At 49.9% G+C, this 22,021-nt stretch overlaps 1 protein-coding gene across 6 annotated transcripts in view; it reads right to left on the reverse strand.

The window, feature by feature from the left end:
- Window positions 1-969: 969 nt before the first annotated feature.
- Window positions 970-22,021, reverse strand: part of TOX2 (TOX high mobility group box family member 2) — a 124,531-nt gene continuing 103,479 nt past the window's right edge. For 4 of the 6 annotated variants that reach the window (XM_084777691.1, XM_084777692.1, XM_084777695.1 and 1 more), the window contains exons 4-9: window positions 10,734-10,973; window positions 7,597-7,824; window positions 4,601-4,681; window positions 3,409-3,801; window positions 2,562-2,692; window positions 970-1,184 (exon numbers count right to left, since the gene is read on the reverse strand). In XM_084777691.1, coding sequence (XP_084633817.1) covers window positions 1,118-1,184; window positions 2,562-2,692; window positions 3,409-3,801; window positions 4,601-4,681; window positions 7,597-7,824; window positions 10,734-10,973 — 1,140 coding nt within the window. In that variant the 3' untranslated portion in view covers window positions 970-1,117. Of the gene's footprint in view, window positions 1,384-2,561; window positions 2,693-3,408; window positions 3,802-4,600; window positions 4,682-7,596; window positions 7,825-10,733; window positions 10,974-22,021 lie in introns of all 6 variants that reach the window. The other 2 variants (XM_084777694.1, XM_084777693.1) reach the window with 1 other exon arrangement.

The raw sequence follows: 22,021 nt of genomic DNA on the forward strand, positions 1-22,021 counted from the left end.
GGTTGGAACTCAGATTGCCACATTGGCAGCAGGTGCCTTTACCAGGTGAGCCGTCTTGCCAGCCCTTAAGGTGTTCCTGAATTCTATTTGAAAGAATTTTATTGCAAGTTTTTGTATCTATGTTATCAGGGACATTGGTGAACTGTATCCTTTATTTGCTGTTTTCTTCTCCCCCCGACTCCCCCTCTCCTTTTTGTTTTTTGAGACAGGGTTTCTCTGTGTAGCCTTGGCTGTCCTGGGCTCACTTTGTAGACCAGGCTGGCCTTGAACTCACAGCAATCCTCCTGCTTCTTACTTGTTGTTTTCTTATCTGGCTCTGGGAGCAGGGTAATCAGGCCTGACTGAAGAAGTGCAGGGAGACACAGGGTTGCTTGCCACTTTTCAGAAGTTTTATTACAAAGAGGTCTGAGCGAAGCACTGGGGCACCAGGACAGACATTGCAAGGGCCAGGAGACAGCTGCGAACAAGAACCAAAGCCTAAACCAAACCCAAACCCCAAGCCACACACACGTTAGGAGAAACCACAATGCCGTTCTCAATTTGCCTTCATAAATAGATAACCAAAATCGTCGTTGGCAGTTTTTAAATAGGTGGATATATGATTAAAAAAAAAAAACAAAACAAGAGGAAGAAAAAGAAGAGGAAGAGGAGGAGGAAGAAGAGAGGAGGAGGAAGAGGAAAAGAAAAATGCCCCTGGGTATGACTTAAAAGTTCTCTCTATGCAGATTAGAATCAGTTTGACAGTTGTTCTTACACGTCTCCCTTAAGATAAAACGTTAAAAAAAAATGTGCTAAAGGTCTTATAAAATGTTTTTTTTTTAAACCTTAAAGGAAACGTTCTTTCTCCCCACAAAATAATCTTACAGATGTCTTCAGCACGGTTCTAAAACAGTGAACTACTTACACGGAACCCACAGAGTGGGTTTCAGCATCTTTTGTGTACACCGAGAGCACACCTGTGGCTGGCCCAGCATCTGGGGGTGGGTGTCTGTTGCTAAGCAACCTCGAGGGGGGGTAGCCCGGTGAGGTGAGCTTGGGCTGGGGACCAGAAGTCCAGACGCAGGGGACTGTGTGCAGGCCAAGGAGTGGGGTCCACAGCTACCCTGGAGCAAGCAGGTCAGCGGGCAGAAGGTTCCTGCAGGTTCTTTGGGCTGGTGGTAGGCGGTGGGCTGCCTCTGCAGAGTCTGGTGGGAGGTCGAGGGAGAGACTCAGCCCTGGGGCATAGGTGTGTCACTGCTCTGCTGGCCGGTCACCCTGCCTGCTGCCATGGCCTCTCTCCTGTGGTCAGCCCTTCCCGCTGGGAGCAGTGCCCTCCGGAGAGCCTCAGGGAGGGGGGGGAGGCGGGATTAGGTGAGGTAGAGCGATTTATCCCTGGGGAGCAGGCTGCAGGAGAGAGTAGGGGCTGTCAGCTACTAGAGCCCGCACTGGTGCCCTGGCCCTGTGCCCCTCACTCTGATCAGCTGTCTCCATAGTTGAAGAAGGGACCGCCCACCAAGCAGAGCCTGAATTTGCTTCACGTCTGTTGTGTTTGTTTGCTTTTGGAGACAGGATCTTATGTGTCCCAGGCTGGCCTTGAACCTGTGATGTAGTTGAGGATGAACTAGAACTACTGATTCTCCTGCTTCCATGCCACCCTCCACCCTGAGTCCTGGGATTCTAAGTATGTGCCGCAGCACCAGGTTTAGGCGGTGCTGGGGATCGAACCCGGGGCTTCAAGCATTCTAGGCAAACATTCTTCCAACTGAGATACAGCCTAAGCAGCCCCACCCTGTCTGCTTTTAATCACAGCACCATCATTTGTCCATCTCCAAAAAGAATTACAGGCATCTTTCTGTCTTTAGAATACACATGCCTGTGGGAGGATGAGGCGGGAGGATCAGAAGTTCAAAGTTAGCCTGGGCTACATAGACAGGCTCCACATTTAACAAGGAAGACTAGAATAGGCTGTTGTGGATCAAAACCCTCACCGGGGGAGAAGGGGCAGCCTTAGGAAGTTCAGATACAAAGTGCTTACTCTTCCTTGGCCCCTGACTTTTGGGAAGGGAAGCTGGAAGAGGAAGGGCTGGAGCAGAGAGTCTGTGCCTGCTCGGCCTATGAAGGGAATCCCTGCCCACGTGAGTCTGTGCACCTACAGAGGCTCGCCCAAGAAGGTCAGAGGCGGAAGCGAGGGCAGGGTTCAGGCAGGGTGGAGGACTAGCAGGCTGGGCAAAGTCAGGAGCCTATGCTGAAAAGCCGGTGGCCAGCTCACTGCGTGGTGAAGAAGACGGCCACCATGCACTAAATACTCATGCCTCACTCTCCGTTTGTGAAAAGGGACAAAAGGGGAAAAAGCCTGAACCAAGGCCAGCCCTACTTTCCCAAATGGCCTGGGTGGACAGTCAGCTGCATCCCCCGCCCCCTGGGGCTTGGGTTTGCTCTCTGTTGGTCCCTGTACTTTAAGCATCCACAGGCCGGGATGACAATGGTTACTTTGCATTTCCTCCAAGTGTCTCCAGGTCTTCCTGGACACCCCTCCCCCCTACCAGGAATGGACAATGAAGCGGGGTCTGGGGAGGACTGACCTGCAGGTGCCAAGGCCGCGCTCCCCGCTGGGATAACTCCCATCCCAGTCCCCGCTGCTGCTGGAAGGGTTGGATGGGCCGGGTGAGCGAGAGCCAGAGCCACTGGGGAACTCAGAGATGTGTGGGAAGTCCTGTAGGGAAAGGAGAGGGAAGGTGAGCAGAGGAGACAGGAGGGGAGGCCTCTCTGGGAGCTGCCGTGGTCTTTGTGTGTCTGAAGGTGTCTACACTTCACAGATGTTTCCTAGGCCCACACAGTAGGACCACTCTGCCTCTCCCCCCTTCTTCCTAGCAGAGCATCCTTGGGGAGATTCAATCTGAGCTAACTCTGTGGCTCATGGAGGCTTGTGAGCCTCTGGGTTCCACCCCCAGAGTCAGGGGTGGGGGTGGGGTAGGTAGCAGGGGAATGGTGACTTTGCTTTTGGGTTCTTTCCTGGGCCTCAGTTTACTGATCTGTAAAATGAGGTTACTGGGCTGCATGCATGCCTGGGAACTGTTTGTGGAACCCTCACTGAAGGCTAGGACTTTGGAGATCGCTAGGAGCTGGGGAAATCTGGCAGAAGTCGCTGTGGTCTCGGTGCCTTGAGCTGAAAGGCTTAAGTAGAAGGCTAAGAGAAGGTTCTGGGACAGCCGACAACTAGTCAAGTGCCAGAGGGAGCCAGCATCTTTCGGGGCAGGTTTTCTAGACCCATTTCAGACAATTAGAAACTGAGTCTCAGAGAGGTGCAGTGCCATGGCTGAGGCTGCACAGCTGGTGAGTGACCCAGCCAGTATATGAGCCCCGCCCCCCCCACCCCCAGCTGCCTTCCCTCTTGGTGACAGTCACAGGAAGCTGCTTGGTCCTGCTTACCTGTGGCCCTGGAGGCGAGGGGCTCATTGCCAGCTGCACCTGGAGTGCCATGGGGGCAGGCAGGACGGAAGGCTGAGGGGCTGGGGACATGCTGAGAGGTGGGCTAAGGAGGGTGCCCTGCGCGTGGGGGGGCAGTGGCAGCTGCTGGTGCAATGAGGGGCTGAGAGGGAAGGATGGGGGCGGGGGGGATGTGCTGAGGCCTGGCAGCAGGGCCTTGGAGCCCAGCGTCCTGGCAAGGCTGGCAGGAGAAGCTCCGCTGCGGAAGGCCTGCAGGTCGGAGGGCGTCAGGAAGGAAGCCAGGCTGGGCATGGCATACATGGGCTGCTTCGGTGGAAGCATTTTGGCTGGTGGGTTTGCCTGAGCGTTCTTGGCCTCTCCTTGGTCCGGGGGGCTCTGGTGGAAGAGGAAAAAGCCAGTGATACATGAGAGATAAGCCAAATCTGGACTATCAACCAGGTAGGTCTGCAGCCTGCGAGGCCTCTGGATGGCTCAATGTCATGCTAAGGGGCAGGATGTGACTAACCCGTAACTATGCAGGGGCCTTTGTGTACTTGTCAATGATCAGCCACGTAGCCCCCGTTTCCTCTCATGGAAAAGGACCTGCCAGTACCACCTCACTATTCTCACTCTGGCAGCCGGTAGCCAGACCAATTCCAGCAAAGAGCCATACTTTGTGGCGCTCCCAGCCTCCCACTGTTGGCTCATGCAGGTCGCTCCACTTTGTAAGCTCCCTTTGCTTGGCCCTTTACAGTCCAACCCAGGTGTCATTTCCTTCGTGACAGCCTCCAGGATAATGCTTTCCCTCTTTTTGGGGGGGCCTCAGACCCACACCTTGCCCCTGTGCTTCTGGTACGAACAGAGAGAGAGAGGCAGAGGGCGTGGTCAGGAGTTAAGACACCAAAGCTGGGTTTGAACCTATAGCAGCCATTCAAATGGCCAATCCCAGGCTCATTGCTGAGCCAACCCCCCCCCCCCCCCCGCCCCAGTGCTAGCCCTTCCCGCTGAATGAAGTTGATGACATGAGCCACATATAAAGCCTGCCACACTGGAGGTGCTCCCAAGGTGTGACACACAGGTACCACTCATCGGGTCTGAGGTCTGTGGTACCTGCTGTTCCTATGAGCCCGGGCCCTGGTGCTGTCCCGCCAGGGGTGCACTCTCATCAGGGCCTAGGGCCTGGGGATTATGTTACCTTGGACACGAGGCTAGCTCTGTAGGCCGCCAAGGCTTTCAGGTACTCCTTCTTGGCAGCTTCGGTCTTCCTCTTATACGCCTGAAAGATCCGAGACATGGGCAACTCTGGAGAAAACGTCACAGAGGAGCCTCAGTGCAGAGGCTGGGATGACAAGTGGGGACTCCAGGGCCATGCACGGAGGAAGGTGGTGGGGCCAGAGGCAGGATCGGTAGCCCACTGGCTCCTCTCTTTCGAGAGTATTGCACCAGGAACATAGAGGCCGCGTTATACTCCAGTTCCTCAGCCACGGTGTTGGCACAAGTGACTACAGAAGGACAAGTCACACAGAAGCCCCTCTTTTGACCTAGCGTCACACCAACAACGTGCTAATGTTTGTGTTCTGACATGAACCCTGTTCCTGCTCGCATTTCCTACAACTGCTACTATTGGCATTAGACCTACGCTTACAAGTTACTGTAAGAACGCCCTAGTGTGTTTCACGTCCCCTCTGTGTCTGCCTTCTAAGTGGCACTCTTCCACAACGACTTGGGACTCAGCCCTGAGACTATATGGCTAGTGACGTAAGAATAAATTCACGTGGGAGACTTGAAAAGTGTTGAGACCCTGGAATGGCCTCTGGCTGCTCTGGGAACTAGCCTGGTGTGTTGGTTTGAGTAAGCATGGCCCCCATAGGCTCATATACTTGAATGCATAGTCAGCAGGGAGTGGCACTACTTGAGAAGGATTGCGAGGTGCGGCCTTGTTGGAGAGAGGGTGTCACTTTGAGGTTTTAAAAGCCCATGTTAGGCCCAGGATATCTGTCTCTGTCTCTCTGTCTTTCTATCTCTGCCTCTGTCTATCTCTCTCTGCTTGCAGAGAAGGATGCATCTCTCAGTTGTTTTTCCAGTACCTGACTGCTGCCGTGCTCCTTGCCGTGATGATGCTGGACTAAAGCCTCTGAAACTCTAAGCAAAGCCTCAATTAAATATTTTCTTTTATAGAAGTTGCCTTAGTCATGGTGTCTCTTCATAGCAACAGAGCAGTGACTAAGACGCCTGATTAGCCTGTGCGATCGTGAGGCACGCAAGACTTAAGCCATCCACCTTCTTGAGGAAGAGCTGCCTCGTGTGCTGCAGCTGATTGCAGGGGCATAGACAGCTCTCCTCAAGGGCAGCAGATGAACCACCCTGCGAAGCCCAGCCCAACCCACAGCATGAGAAAAATGACAAAGGGCTTAGAGTGGAAGCTGATAGCGCTGCCGTCTGGCCTAGCTCTTCCCAACTGCAGCATCACACAGCACACAGAGCATCCAAGGCCAACACAGCAAAGGACCCAGCAGAAAGCTTGCCCTAGGAGCAAGACCCTGGCCTGCCACATGGGTGAGACCAGCAGCGTGGGAGGACTATTCTCCCTTGCAGCAGCTCCCAACCAATGGCTAACAAGCATCCTTGTAGCTCAGATGGGTTATCAAGGACAAGGGCTCCCATCACCCACAGTGGGAATTCTCCGACAGTGACTTCTGCCTTCCCCTGTCTCATGGTCTCCACTTTTTTTTACTGCAGTCTCAGCCTAGCTGCACTGGACTATCCCACAAGATCTTTACATGGCTGAGTAGGATGAAGGGTGCACCTCACCAGCTCGCTACTGCTCTCTGCTTCCCATGCCTGTAGACAGCATCTCTGTTCCCCACCGCGAGGGTCAGAATCCCAAGGTGTCCCGACCACACCTTTCACTTTCAGATCTGCCTGTTCCCAGCTTCTCACCCCCTCTTGCCAGGCGAGGATCCTGGTTACTCTACCCGCCGCCGGCACGCAGCTAACCTGACGCCCCTCAGTGCAGACACTTCAGTGGCTCCCTTTTGTTCCATGGCAAGTAGCTCACTCCTGTCCCCACTTGCAAAAGCCTGCTTGGCCCCTGCCCGCCTCTCTAGCTCTGTCACACTCTGTGAGCCTTCACCATCAGCGTTTGCTTCCCCCAGAAATCCTAATAGCATGTCTTTGCCAGACCGTTTCCGGTCTTGGTGGGCACGGCGGCCCCAGCCTAAGGCTCCCTTCTTATGGGGCTCACCATTCAGAGTCACTTTGAGGACCTAAAGGAACCCATCCCGGGGCTGCGTCTTTTTCTGCCTTTTGTCCCCCATGCAGCCCATGGCCCATGACACCATTGTAGTTTTACACTTATTTATCTACTTATTTGGTTCTTAGGGTTTTTTGTTTTGTTTTGTTTTTTGAGACAGGGTCTCTCTGTGTTAGCCTTGACTGTCTTGGACTCACTTTGTAGACCAGGCTGGCCTCGAACTCACAGCGATCCGCCTGTCTCTGCCTCCCGAGTGCTGAGATGGGTTCCTAGTTTTATGCCAACATCCTGATTGACTTTCCCGGTTCTACAGGCCCCCCCCAAAAAATCCTGATGCCAGTCTTACAAGGGGGGGGCAAGGGGGTCCTTAATGAGTCACGTGGCCTCTTGTTGCATCACTCTGTCAACAGAGGAAATGCATGGTGACTGCCTGGAACGCTGCAAGGATGCACTGAGGTGACGGATGGAGGGATCTCCATGGTCCTTAGCCTAGGCATGCTCCAAGAATGGTAGCCAGCAGATGGGGAAGCAAGGGTTCAAAGAGGTTAGTCAGTCTGAGGTGAGCAGCTGGTAACACATTTCCAACTGCATAAGCCAGCTTGGCTCTCTTCCCCCTGGAGACCTTCAGAGAGACCACGTGGCCACCGGAGCAGAAGGGCCAGAGTTGGGGGGACTGTTAGATACGCATGGAAGTGCTCCCTGCTTTGTGCATGGGGGGGGCAAGGGGCCCAGTAAAGGCAGTAATACACAGTACACAGTAGTACTAGAGGTCATCAGGGACAAAGGAACCCTGCTTCCCAGCTTACAGATGGGCAAGCAAAGCAGAAAGCTCTCTGCAGAAGCCTCTTGTCCCAGAGGCCAAGCCTGGCATGACACTGTTGGAGGGGTTTCCAGGGCCCAAAATCAGGGACAGTTCAGAAGGGGACCAAGGCTCTCACCTGTTTCTGCTCTTCTCCCAGGCTGTCCCACATGGAGGCCACTATTTTGGACACATCGCCAAAGGTGGCGCTGGGGTTCTGCCCCTTGATGGCGGCTTGGGTGTCTCTGAAGAAGAGAGCGTAGGCCGACACGGGCTTCTGCGGCTCGTTGGGATCCTTCTTCTTCTTTTTCTTTGGGTTCTTGGCCTTTCTGCCTGGGTCCGCTGAGGGTCTCTTCTCCCCCGAGATCTGTCACAGGAGAGGAGCCAGTAAACCCACAGAAGTCAAGGGCCTCCTGGCCAGAATGGTACTGGCTAACCGTGAGCTAAGCTAGCCTTCCTCAGCAGTTTACCTCAGACCGGTCCTGTTCTCTCCCAGGCAGCAACAGGGCTGGCCCAACCAGGGGTTGCAGACTCAGGCAGCTTTGGCCTACATTGTTACACACTTGGAAGAGGGGGCATCAACATACACATACACACAGATAGACATACATGACCATATGAACACAGACAACAGGCAGACAGGTGCATACATGTATACACATGGGTGGAAGTAGACACCAGCACACAGATGTAGAGGTAGCAGTGAGGCAAACAAACCGAACAACTCAGAGATACACATAGAGACACAGACCTCAGGGCCAGAGGTATACACAGACAGAAGGACAGACAGATGCTCATGTACACTGGGTGGCAACCTGAGGTGGAGGTTTAACTGCTTATGCGTCCATTGAGAGGGTCTTGACGGTTTCTGGAGACTGTTGAGCTAAGAACAGTAAGTTGCCAGTGACGCTGGCCAGTGCCCGGGACAGCAATCAAATCAGTACTTGGGACCTTCTGCCTTTCCCTGTGGACATTCCTATCACTCCAAAACTTAAACAAAGCCTTCTCTGTTTTTCTAGAACCCCCTTGCGCCCCCATTAACATCTATCTTTGCAGACTTTCAAAGTCTCCTGATCAACAATGGGTAATAAAGCCAGGCGTGGTGATGCACAGCAGTAAGAATTGAACTTAGGAGGCCTGAGAGATGAAGGCTAGTGTGGGCAACATAAAGAGACCCTGTCTCACAGAATAAAAATAAGAAGCCAAGGGTCCATTCTCCCAGACAATAAAGTGGCCTTATGTGCACCTGTTAGACCCTTTGCCACTGCAAGAATCACAAGGCCCAGCTACTGAGGACCTGCTTTCGGGGTCTCCTCTATGTTTTTCTCTTCCCATCATGATCATAAACAATATCCAGTGCCTCTGATTATAAAGGGTAGGCCACCTTCACTGCACTTCAGCTGTGACTCTAGACAGTGGCCTTTCCCCTGGCACCCTCTGACGCTGGGCACGGGTGAAGGTAACGCGGCTGCCACCCTGTCAGAGGACCCGCCTGAACAGACTCGGGGACCATGGTCTCTCCCTGGTCTCAGACACACTTGACTTGGGGTTTCCAGGATGGGCAGGGGTTGGGATGCTTTTTTTGAAGACCCCAGCTGTTCTCTGTGGGGACTCTCAGGGGACCTTTGACCCACAGCCTGGATCCTACAGTGACGCCTGTGCTTCTGTGTACCGATAAGACAAAGGCAGTCTGGTCAACTGATGGGAAGTCCTGGGCTAGTGAAGAAACTCAGACCTCATGTGTGAGAGGCAGGGAATCTGGCAGGGCCTGTGGCAACGCTGGCTCTGTTCCAAGTGTCCCTGGGGGATGCTCCAGGCTTTCATCTCGCTAGCCCTTGGTGGGGCCTCGGCAAGGTGAGGACTGAAAATAGATCTCTCTGTCTCTTTATCTCTGTGCGCTCCCTCTCCCTCTCTCTCTCTCTCTCTCTCTCTCTCTCTCTCTCTCTCTCTCTCTCTCCCCCCCCCCCCCGTGTGTGTGTGTGTGTGTGTGTGTGTGTGTGTGTGTGTGTGTGTGTGTGTGCATGCTTGCACACATGCGTGTGTGGGCATATGGGTGTGGAAAACAGCAGTTCATCTCAAGTATGGCTACTAAGATACTGTGTATCTTTTTTTTTTTAATGACACAAGGTCTCCTATTGGCCTGGAGTCCCAGTCAGCTGAACGACCTGACCAGCAGGACCCAGAAATCCTGCTGTCTCTACCTCCCTAGCATTAGGCCTCAGGCAGCATCGCAAACATTTTACCATCCCCTGTTCTGAAAGCAGGTGGCTCTTGGATGTGACAAGGCAGTGGTTAAGGGTGCATACACCAGGCTGCATTGCAGCCACCCGGGTATACATTGTGTCTGTGCAGCACTGACAGGTTAATTAACTACTCCATGCCTCAGTTTCCCCATCTGCCAAATAGAGATAGTGAATATTGCCTGCCGTGTAGGACTGTTGTGGAGACTAGAGGAACGGGCATTTGTTGAGGGCTTATGAAAGTGTCTGGTCTGTGGGTTCTATGGAAGCGTCTGCTTTGTTTTGTTTGTGAGACAGATCTTACATGGCCCAAGCTCGCCTTTCTATACAGTGAGGGGTAACCCTGGACTTAAAGAGGAGACTGAGCTCTGGATCCCCTTGCTTTTAATTCCTGAGGGCTGAGATTGCAGGCACGTCACCACCAGGTCTAGTTTATACGGTGTAGGGATTGAGCCCAGAGCTTGCTGTGTGCTAGGAAGACACTACCGATGCAGCTCTATCTCCAGACCTTTTAGTGTTGCCTCAATAAAAAAATAAAAATAAAACAGAAACCAACCCCGGGGAGGGAGGGGCAGGTTGACAATAGAGCGCTTGCCTAGCGGGTTTAGGTTAAGTCCTCAGGAATGTGTAGAGACAAAGGAAGGGGCAGAGAAGGGGAGAGGAGAAGAGGGAGGGAGGAAGAGGACAGGGAGATGGGCAAGGAAGAAGGCATTATCCCCACCTGGCCTGTGATGGGCGCCAAGTTATCCTGAGAACTGATGCTGGACCAGGATGAGGAGAAGCACAGAAAGCCCTGGTTAGTTCATGCCTTCCTGTCATGGACACAGTGGCTGGGCCCTGGGCCTCTTCAGGGCCACCGTGTGCCTAGAGGGTCTCCAGTAGACTCAGCAGCCTGATGTCCCAAGGGCCCAGGCATTGTCCCTCTGACTAAAGGTCCACATGGTTTCCAGCAAAGGACTAAATGATGGTCATGACCCGGCAGAGTCCCTACTCCACCGGAAGGGCACCTTGAATCCACACCCTTCCCCTCACGCACCTTGAAATGGGCATCTGACTCCTCTTCCTGTGTGGAACTTGATGGAGAGGGGGTTGCCGACTTGCTCCCTGGGGGTGATGGGGAACTGTGGGTGATGCCACTCCGGATGCCCATCTGAGAGATGAGCTGGGACTGGCTGAGGGCACTCATGTGGCTGGCCAGCATCGCTGGGCGGCCCAGCAGGGGACCTGGCCGGCTGGAGTCATAGGCAGCTACCTCCGAATGGACCATCTCCTGGATCTGAGAGAGGACAGAGTGATTGTGTTAGAAGGCGTTGCCTTGCCAAATGCCACACTTGCCTCTCAGGCTCAGGGCAGGGACGTGTAGGCGAGAGGAAGCAAATGGCCATTTCCACACTGGGCTGTGCTTCCCACCAGGATCCCCATAGGAGAATTTCAAGCTGGAGTTCCATTCTCCCCTGAGCTCTGCATGATGTGGAGCACCTGCGAAGCTCCTAGGAACCCTTGGAAGTTTGCTGCTCTGTTGGCACCCGACCTGGGTGGGCAGATGGTCAGCATGCTGCCCATACAGGAGCTCGGTCTGGCTGTGAATGGATCATCCCATGATATAAGCTCCATGGCCAACACAGCTCTGCCTCGTTAGCTGGGCAACAATGAGCATCAAAGAACGCAGAGGCTGGGAGCCCACTTCTGAATCCTGGTCCAGTCCCTCGGCAGGTGGGGGGACACACTGGCTGAGTGTGATCTCACTGGGTCTCAGTTTGGTCATCTGTAAGATGTGTTGCCAAACTACCTTCCAGGATTAAGTAAGGACCACATGTACCCAGCACAAAGTAAGCCTTAGATCATGTAAGCCTATTTAATGCGTTGAATGAATAAACCTCTTGGTGGTTTAGCATTTTCCCCCTTATAGGTCAGTCATTTTTCTTGTTAACTTTATTCCTCTTTTTCTCCTAGTGGTTCTTTTTTGAAATACAAGAAAACTAATCATTTTTACACACGTGGGATTCTCACACTGAACCCATAGTTAGAACAGTTGTGTACAAACAAACACTCTGTAAACGCATGTTTCACTGAGCTGCTTATGTGAACAGTCCTAGAATTATTTTTATTCCCTCTGTGTTTTTGTTATTTCCTCTGTCTGGTTTCTTTCTTTTTTTTCTTTTTTCTTTTTTTGGTTTTTTGAGACAAAGTCTCTCTGTGTTGCCTTGGCTGGCCTGGACTCACTTTGTTGACCAGGCTGGCCTCAAACTCACATTGATTGATCCACCTGCCTCTGCTTCCCGAGTGCTAGGATTAAAGGCATGCGCCACCATGCCTGGCCTCTGTCTGATTTCTAATGTTAAATGCCTGCACATTCTCAACATTTTCTTCATTAAGCAGGTGAACAGACTTTATTTTAGAGGGCTTTAAAACTTCTCTTTAAAAGAGTCAGATCACGCTGGAGAGATGGCTCAGTGGGTAAGAGCGCCGCCTGCTCTTCCAAAGGTCCCGAGTTCAATCCCCAGCGACCACATGGTGGCTCATAGCCATCTATAATGTCCTCTTCTGGCCTGATGGTGTACATGCAGGCAGAACACTGTATACATAATAAATAAATCTTTAAAAGAGTCAGATCTCACTAGGCATAGTGGCACTCACTTGTAATCCCAGAATAGCCTGAACTACAGAGTGAGATTCTGTCACACAAACAAAACAGACAAGATTTCAAATTTATCCCTTCTCCTTCTCTGTCCTCTAACTATTTAATATCTAATTTCATCTTTCTATCCCCTCCTTCTCCCTTACTTTTGAATTATATTTCCAAATTCATTTATCTCCCTTTGTTTTATTGTTAACAATGTCTAGGGGGTGAGGAAGTGACTCATTGCGGAAGGAGCGCGTTGTGTGAGCACTAGGAGCTCTGTTCGGACCCCTAGCATGCATGTAAAAAGGGGGCATCTTTATCTGCAACCCCAGTATCAGGGCTGGGAGGCTGGAGGTGGGGGAAGGTTTTCAGGGAAGGAGGAAGCAGAGACAGCTGGATCCTGGGGTCTCATCTGGAATTGCAAGGTCCAGGTTCAGTGAGAGACTCCATCTTATTAGAAATGAGAGCAACCATGGGGAGATGGCTCAGTGCTTAGACTTAAGGGTGGAGAGCCCATGTACATGCCAGGTGGAAGTGGTGGCCCGCTGGAATCCCAACCTTGAAGGCAGAGATGGAATCTTCAGAGCGAGCCAGCTAGCAAGACTAGCCGCATCACTGAGCCCTGGGTTTGATTGAGAGACATCGCCTCAATCAATAAAGTGGAAGAACTTTTGGGCTGTAGAGCTGAGACAAGCAGCTGAGGTTGTCTTTTTAACCACGTTCTCCCAGCATCCCTCAGTTCCTACCTGTTACAGGGCGTGGCTGGCATACCCGCCCTCTACCCTGAACTTTTCAGCCCAGGAGAAGGGGGATTCCCCTCCCTTAGAGGCTCTTCACCATATAATACAGACATGTTGGCTCTACACTCTCTCTTTCTGCCTCTTTTCCTCTCTGTCACTCTGGGTGAGCACTTTCTCTCTCACCCTGTTTTTTCTGTTTCCCCATGCGTGGCGATTTCCCTGGCCCTGTTCCTTGGGACGGAGAGCTCCCAATAAACTTGCATTTAAATACTTTAACTTGTCTTGAATTAGCTCATTTCACTAGCTGAAGAACGCTTATCAAGAAAAACAGAGGGTAATGACTGCCATGGAATTCAGACTTCCACATGAACACCTGCACATGCACACTCACACACAAGTACGTACATACATGTAAACACACACACACATACACACACACACACACACACACACACACACACACACACACACACACAGAGCAATAGAGGAGAACCCTGAGGCTGGCCTCTGGCCTCCACACACTTACTGTGCATGGGTTTCTTCACACACATTTCCCCTACAATTAAAAATAATTTAGCCGGGCGGTGGTGGTGGTGCACGCCTTTAATCCCAGCACTCGGGAGGCAAAGACAGGCGGACCGCTGTGAGTTCAAGGCCTGCCTGGTCTACACAGTGAGTCTAGGACAGCCAAGGCTACACAGAGAAACCCTGTCTCAAAAAACAAAACAAAACAAAAATAAAAAAATAATACTTTAGCTGGGTGGTTGTGGCAGAGGCAGCACATGCCTTTAATCCCAGCATTTGGGATGCAGAGGCAGGCAGATCTCTGCGAGTTTGAGGCCAGCCTGGTCTACAGAGTGAGTTCCAGGACAGCCAGAGCTACACACAGAGAAACACTGTCTTGAAAAACCAAATAATGATGATGATGATGATGATTTAACGCTAAACATTTCCTCTGTAAGCTCAGTAAGTGCTCTTAAGTGTGGAGCTATCTCTCCAGGCCTCAAAAATATTGCATAATGCTTTTGTTATTGATCTCTTTTATACATAGCTATTTCATTCTTTAATTTTTTCCCTTTGACAAAAGAGTTTTAAAGAAGACTCTAGCAACTCCTAAGCAGCCATTCTTGCTTCTTTTTGCTTTGTCTTGAATTTCTAGTGAATGTCTGTAACAGTATGCCATTTGTACTGCTGAGCATTTGTTAAGGGTTTCTTAACAATTTAATCATATTTAGAACCCAAATATAATTATATCTTTACCTGTTCCAAAGCACTCTCAGGCAAATGCGGGCTGTAGCCGTGATACAGTAGGTACTGTTGACTGACTAGCTTCGATCGCATTGTTTAAATGCTCTTTTTAATTTTGGCTCTCGGCTCTCACATGAGCTTGTCTAGGCCGGAGCTTTTAAAACTTTCTTTTTTTTTTTTCCCACTTGTGACCCCTTTATCATCCATGAAACCTTTACATGGGCCTGGGTACACAGCAGAATTTAACAGGCACACAAACCAAACGCTGCCGAGAAACTGTGACTGAGGTTATTTGAGTGGCAAATGCGCACACTGATGAAGTGGATATGCTTATTTGTGCTGACATGAAGAATTAAATCCTAGCTGAACTCTGGTATGCAGGATGGAAGATGTCTTTAAGCTTTAACCTTTTTCAGAGTTGATAATTTTTATAGCCATCGATGGATGCTGAAACTCTGCTTTGCATAAATACATAGCACAGAATGGCAGAAGCATGTTTAGCGCCATTTCAGACACTGTTGGAAATCCTGGGCTAACCCTACGACAATTCACTGAACAACTTCTTATGAAACACACAGCAACTCAAATGGCAATTTTTAAAAAAATCAAACATCCTTTAAAAAAATAAAAAGAATCCGAAGATTTAATACCCAATGCTGAGGAAGATCGTGGGAAAATATGAAATCTTCGTTTTCCACAATGAAACTATGATTTTTTTTTACATTCATGTATGTATGCATATATGTATGCTATGTCCCTCTGGAGGTCAAAGGTCAACCCTTGAAGGGACGGGCCTTTTATCTGCTAAGCCATCTTTCCCGCTTCCTAGGTTTACTGCTATTATTTTGAGATTTGTAAAACTTCATGCGTATAGGTGTACTGCCTTCATGTATGTCTGTGCACCATGTGTGTTCAGTACTGGGGAGGGGCCCAGAAGGGCCTCAGCAGAAGCAGTTCTTCTGTTAAAAATCCAATTCAACAACCTGCCGGATCCTTATTGAACCGTGACCTCCTGTCCCATATCACTCACCTCATGTGTCACAGGTCATCTATGATACAGCCTTTTCAAATTATGCAGTTTATTAAATGCTTGCTTTATCTGGTATAGAACCATCTAGATCCAGGGCACGGGTCCAGACAGGAGCAATTTCACCAGGGGGAACATCTGAAAATGTCTATAAAGACATTTTCCATCCTCACCACTGGGGGCGTGTTCTGGGTACCTGAGGGCGTGTTCTGGGCACCTGGGGGTGTGTTCTGGGCACCTGGTGTGTAGTGGCAAAGGACGCTGTTGAACCCTCCACAGTAAGTAGGATGGCTGCCCTCCACCCTTGACCTCCAAACAAGGGCTTGTGTGTGTCTAGGCTAAGCAGCTCTGCTGTCCACGGAGGACGTTTCCGTGAAGGAAACCTACACTGTGCCCTGTGTGTGTTTCTCAAGACTGAGGGCTGGATTTCCGCTTTTGCTCCCAGGTTGTTTGCAAGTGTTTTAGTGGGATGCATCCTTTTGTTGTTATTGTGGCCGAGGGGACAGAAATCCTAGAGTTTTATTTTTGGAATATGCTAAAGCTTTCCTTAGGACAGAACCACGTCTTGCAAAATTTTTCATGTAAAACTAAAATAATGTGGGTTTGGGGTTGAGAGTGTAGCTCAGGGGTAGAGTGCTTGCCCTGTGTGTGTGAGGCCCTGGGTTCCATTCTCACCACCGAAAAGAAAAGTAATTGCAATAACTCCGTGTCTACTGACTGTGCTGTCTTGACATCAGCTGTGAGACTGAGAGAACCGAGCTAAAGCCGCCATTCCCTCCTGTGTCTGCATCAGTTCTCCAGAGCGGTTGGTGTGAACAGGTTTTCGTCAGGTTAGTTGATGTGAAGTCATTCGGTGTTTAGGCGTCCCAGGATGCTCTGTCTTCGTGAAGGCTGCCCCTTATTCATAAAAGCATTTTTTTTTTCTCCAATGAATGTTTCTACCTTCGATCACTCTCTGTCGGCTGTTGTCATGGTTTCCTTACTGTTTTCTTCTCATCCTGCATTTCAGACGTACACCATGCAAACAGCATATGGGCGAATGCTATTCTGCAACCTCATTCTCAATATATTGTGATCCGTATTAGTGCGCTAATCAGAAACCCCAAAAATAGGCTCGGCAAGTGAACTTCTTTAAAGTGTGGCAGGTTTTATGATTGAAACCCTAAACATCTCCCCTTTCTACCACCAATACTACATGTCGTTTCTTCTTTGTAGTTGTTTGTTTGTTTTCTTTCAGGTAGGGTCTTACTATACAGCCCAGGTGACTTTAAATTCTTTATCCTTCCTCCTAAACCCAGAACTACAGGTGTGCTCCACCATGCCTAGCTTTTAAGTTTGATTTATTTATTTATTTGAGACAGGGTTTCTCTGTGTATGCCTTGGCTGTCCTGGACTTGCTTTGTAGATGAGGCTGACCTTGAACTCACAGCAATCCTCTTGCCTGTGCCTTCCTGAGTGCTGCGATTACAGGTGTGTGCCACCATGCCTTTAAATTTTAAACAAGAAATTGACCTGATTTCCTCCAGGGCAAACTGGCTGTGGCTTGTTAAGGCATGCTGTATTTTTCTTCCCAGCTACCTGCGGCAGAATTCTTCATCCTTGCACCTCTCCTGCTGATGTTTGATAAATTTAAAGGCATCTAAATGTATTGCTGTTGTGTTTATGTTTTGCAAATCCCCTAAGCAGGAAACATTCCAAGCGTGATTGCTGGTGAGGTGGAACACCATCCATAAGACAGTTAGGCCACTTGGATACGGGCTAGCAGGCATGGACAGTCGCAGAGCTCAGCTCTTAGGAAGGCTGGGATGTGGCACAAAGTCCTGGGCTCAATCCCAGGGTACCTCATAAACTGGGGTTAGTGGTGCTTGTCTGTAAGCCCAGCATCTGGGAGGTTGGTGGCAGGAGGATCAGAAGTTCAAGGTCACCCTCAACTATATATGGAGTTCAAGGCCAGCCTCGGTTTGAAACTCTCAGAAACAAATCCAAACCTAAAACCAAACTCAACCCTTAACAAACGAGTTCACAATTTCCAGCATATCGCAGCTGCACACCTAACAATTCTCACTTTCCCACACACGAGGACATGCACACTTTGACACAGACAAATGAATGTCCTTTCTTTCTTTCTTTCTTTCTTTTTTTTTGAGACAGGGTTTCTCCGTGTAGCCTTGGCCGTCCTAGACTCACTTTGTAGACCAGGCTAGCCTCGAACTCACAGCAATCCATCTGCCTCTGCCTCCCGAGTGTTGGGATTAAAGGCGTGTACCACCACACCCCGCATGAATGTCCTTTTGATATTCTACTGGGCACTGTCCCCTGGGCCTCTGAGGCTACCTGATCTAATCTGCAGTCACCTCTGAATTTGACTAGGCTATGCTAATTCTACAGCTTTGTAAATTGTGGGGCGGGGGAAGCATTATTTCAACCAATTCTTTTCTTCAGTCATTAAAGATTGTATTGTGGTAAAATTAAATACATTTTTTTATTATTATGGTGTTTACGTGGGCTGTGTGTGGATGCACGTGCCACAGTGCACATGGGGAGATCAAAGGACAACTTTGAAAGTCACTTCTCCTCTTTGTGTGGGTCCTGAGGGGTCCGGCGCAGGTTGCCAGGCTTTCTCTACAGGCACCTTTACCATCTGAGCCAACTCCTGCACTGACACAACCATTCATATACACACATATTAGTGCTGTGAGGTCACAATGCCACCATCACCACATCCACCTACGGAGTCGCCTTTACCTCTGCACCTACTAAATAGTAACTTCCCGTTTCTGTCATGCCCAAGTCCCTGGGAACCGTAACTCTCCTCTCTTTGCATGTGGCACATGTGTGTGCAGGATGTACGTACACACGTGTCGGGGGATGCTCGTGCCTCAGGGCCTTGGACATCCTGCTCTATTATTCCTCACCCAGTCCCTTGAGATGGCATTTCTCACTGAGCCTGGAGCTAGGCTGACTGACAGCAAGCCTCAGTGACTGTCTCTGCTACTCCTAGCATACAGACACACCCTGTTTGTGGCTGGGGATTTGAACTCAGGTCCTCAAGCTTGTGCGGCAAAAACTGACCCATGGAACCGTTTCCTCAGCTCCTATGGTTTTACTTTCTATAACTAGATACCTCCTATCAATGGAATCATACTATACAAGTTTTCCTTGTGACTGCTTATTTCACTTAGCACGATGACCTCAAGATTCATACACACTGTAGCGTGAGTCAGAATTTTCCCTTTTTAATTATAATTTATTCAGATTAGATCCCAATTGTTATCCCCTCACTTGATTTTTTTTTCATTTTTAAAGGTTGAATAATATTCCATTGTATGAAAATACCACATTTTGCTATCTATTTTTCTATTAATGGGCCTTTGAAAGATTTCTTTTAAAGATCCAAACTTTTAAAGATACCAACAGTGAGTGAGTGTCCAGTGGAAGACGACTGAGTCTTGTCCACAAAAACACAAATTTTTTTCTGGTAGAGATATAACTGACCCTACACTATAGAAAAGATACTTCTAATCAGCATTGCCAGTTGCTCTATGATATCAACCAGTTTCCTAGTTCTTAGTACATTTATTTCAGCAACCCTGACCGCTTAAGTGTGCGTCTGTTTTTCAGATTCTCCTCCAAACTGAGTGTAATATCTTAATCCTACTGGCTTCCTCACTAACAATCAGCTATGCCCAGTTTTAATGTGTTCGCATGTTACACTTGTACGAAAGTCATCGTGTTGCCTTTGGAACACTATACAACACAGAGGATACAGAATTTCAAGTTCCAGGAAAAACTGGAACCATTTTAAAGGCTTAGCAAACATGGCGCATTCACAGAGAGGACCTCTTCCCTGAGTCAGAGCCGCACTCCCCCGGTGCGGGTGAATGGAAAAGAAAAGGAAAGCGCCAGAGAGGGTTGGGAAATCCACAGGCAGCCCCATCGCACATCTAAACCCAAGCACAGCGTGTGGAGCATTGCTCTGACGTGCTTAGAGTGGGAGGGCAAAGGCAGCAGAGCGGAGGCAATTTCTGAGGAGCAGAGAGGTGAGAGGGAGCTGAACTGGCTCCTGTAGCATTTATTCCGTCAGAGACAGGACCGGTGCAGAAGGTTGACCACAGAGGCCTGTCAAAGCGGAACATCCAGCTCAGGGGGCATGGGTTCTGAGGAGCCTGGGCTGCTGCAGAAGTGGCTGGCATCTCCATGGCTTAGCTGGCCGTGTGACTTATCATGAAAGAGTTCCCAGAAGGTGACGTCAAAGACTCGGCCCCTAATCTCCAGACAAGTGGCTCCGGACGCAACATTCAGCCACTGGTCTAGCACCTCCTTCCCGGAAATCCCTCAGATTGTGCACACAGGAAGGGGAGCCTTATTTCTCCCTAGACTTTGCCCTAGTTTTGCAAAAACAGCACATGGCATCACCATTTCTGCAGTTACCCAAGCCACAGATATGAGCGGCAGCCTTCATCTCCCCATTCCCGGTATCCCTGCCTGGGCCCTGAACACACCAAGCACTGGTGGCACCTCTTCCACGGTGAGTTCTAAACCCCTCACATGCTCTCCTTCCCACAACAGCCACCCATACGAGCCAGGTCCTTCTACCCTGTCCTCTCACTTTAGAAGTGCTCATCCCACTGGGCACGGGGCGCCTTTAACCGCGGCTCCTGGGAGGCAGAAGCAGGCTGATTTTGGAGTCTGAAGCCAGTCTGGTGCTCTAATGAGTCGCAGGCCAGCCGGGGCTGCATAGTGAGACCCTGGCTCAAAACAAAGAAGCAAACGATCTTCATCTGCCTCCTGCTCTGCTTAGGTCAAGCTAAGTCGTCTAATAATCTGACAGTAAATAACGGCTTGGTGTACGTGCATGTGCACATGTGTATATGTCGTGTGTGTGTGTGTGTGTGTGTGTGTGTGTGTGTGTGTGTGTGTGTGTGTATCATGTGCATGTGGGGGTATCACAGAGACTAGAAGACAACTTCAGGCTAGGCTGGCCAAGATCCACCTGTCTCTACTTCCTCGGTGCTGGGATTGTAAGCATGTGTCAGTACCACACCCCTGCATGCACACATACGCACGCGCGCACACACATGCACACACGCACACACAAGCTCTGGGGATGGAAATCAAGCCCTCAAGCACGGCACCAACTCAGGCATTGTCTAGCCTCAATAATGACGTTTTTAAACTTTAAAGGTTCTTTGAGGTTTTCTAAAGAAGCCCTGTGATCTACATCCACGGAGGCAGTGTTCCTAATGTGGCTGCTACTTCGTGGATTCCTTTGAGCGGAGCGTTTTCTGCTTCTTCAGATGGGTGGCATTTTCTACCACGATTCACTTGATTGTTGCTCTTAGTTTCCTCTGAGCCTCCCATTTAACGCACGCTGAATCATTAGGCTCTTTCATCTCTGCCTGTGTGTTGAGTTTGGAGTTCAGAAGAAAACTTCAGCTGTTGGCCTTTGTTGGTTGGTCAGTGCTGTGTTGTTCAGTGATCTCGCCATATTTTAAGATGCAAGTGTTGCTTAGTTTATCTAAACAACAGACTCTTCTGATTCTGATTTTTCTGTCATGTGGGCAGTTTGTTAGGAAGAATTCTCCCTTATTCCAGCTTTCCCATTCTCAGAAGGCATCCTCTTTACACCTGGAGATTTCTACAGTTGGCCAGGGGTTTTTCTCACATTTCTAAAAGGACTCTGTGGAGCACTTGGAAAAAAAAAAAACAACCAGAAAGCAAGCAGCACATCTGGATGCCTTCTGGGAAGATGTCGAGCTTACCACAGAGCTTGTTCCTGCTCAAAGCTTCTTCCACAAATGCTGGCAGGCCTGTCAGAGCTTCTGTGTGGACTTGGATCCAGTGCTGAACACTAGACAGGAGCGCAGGCCTTTCCACAGGGACAACATGGATACAAACCAATATCCTAGACTTTCTAGAGCACTGCACAGACTTTCCTAAATCCCCAAAGTGAAACAGATACCCCCAATTAGAAGTCTGTCACTTGAGGCTATCTGATACCAGGGTCTCTGTGTTGGTCAGACCCGAGACCCTATCTCATGCTAAGGTCCTCATCTGTCATGTGCTTGGGGACACTGGCACCTGTCTCCTTATTTAGAGAAGTGTCACTTACCAGTGGGAACCATTCAGTGTTAGCATATGGGCAGCCCCAGCTAGCCTGCCTCTAGGTTGCTTAGCAACCTCTGACGTCATCACCTGCCACCGCCAGGTGTCTGCCAGCTGCTCACTGCCCACCCCTTCTGTCTAAGTTTCTTTCTTTCTTTCTTTCTTTCTTTCTTTCTTTCTTTCTTTCTTTCTTTTTCAAGACAAGGCCTCTCTGTGTAGCCTTGGCTATCCTGGACTCGCTTTGTAGACCAGGCTGGCCTCAAATTCACAGTGATCTATCCACCTGCCTCTGCCTCCTGAGTGCTGGGATTAAAGGCGTGTGCCACCATGCCCCCGCTCTGCTTAAGTTTCTTTCTCCCTCCCTGTGTCTGGGGCATCTCTTTCCCCTATCTTTCTCTCACGTCGTCTCTGTCTCTGTCTCTCTCTACCCTCATGCCCACCCAGGCCCTAACTCCTCTCCTCTTCCCTTCCCCCAAATAAATCTTTTTATATCAAGTCTGTTGCATGACATTTCTATATTTTTAAATACAACACCCAGCAATCCCCATGCCTGCCCAGTGGCAAACCTCACTGTGGCTTGA

The sequence above is a fragment of the Acomys minous genome (genome assembly GCF_964271855.1).
Source record: "Acomys minous genome assembly, chromosome: 3".
In the NCBI taxonomy this organism is placed as follows: Eukaryota; Metazoa; Chordata; class Mammalia; order Rodentia; family Muridae; genus Acomys; species Acomys minous.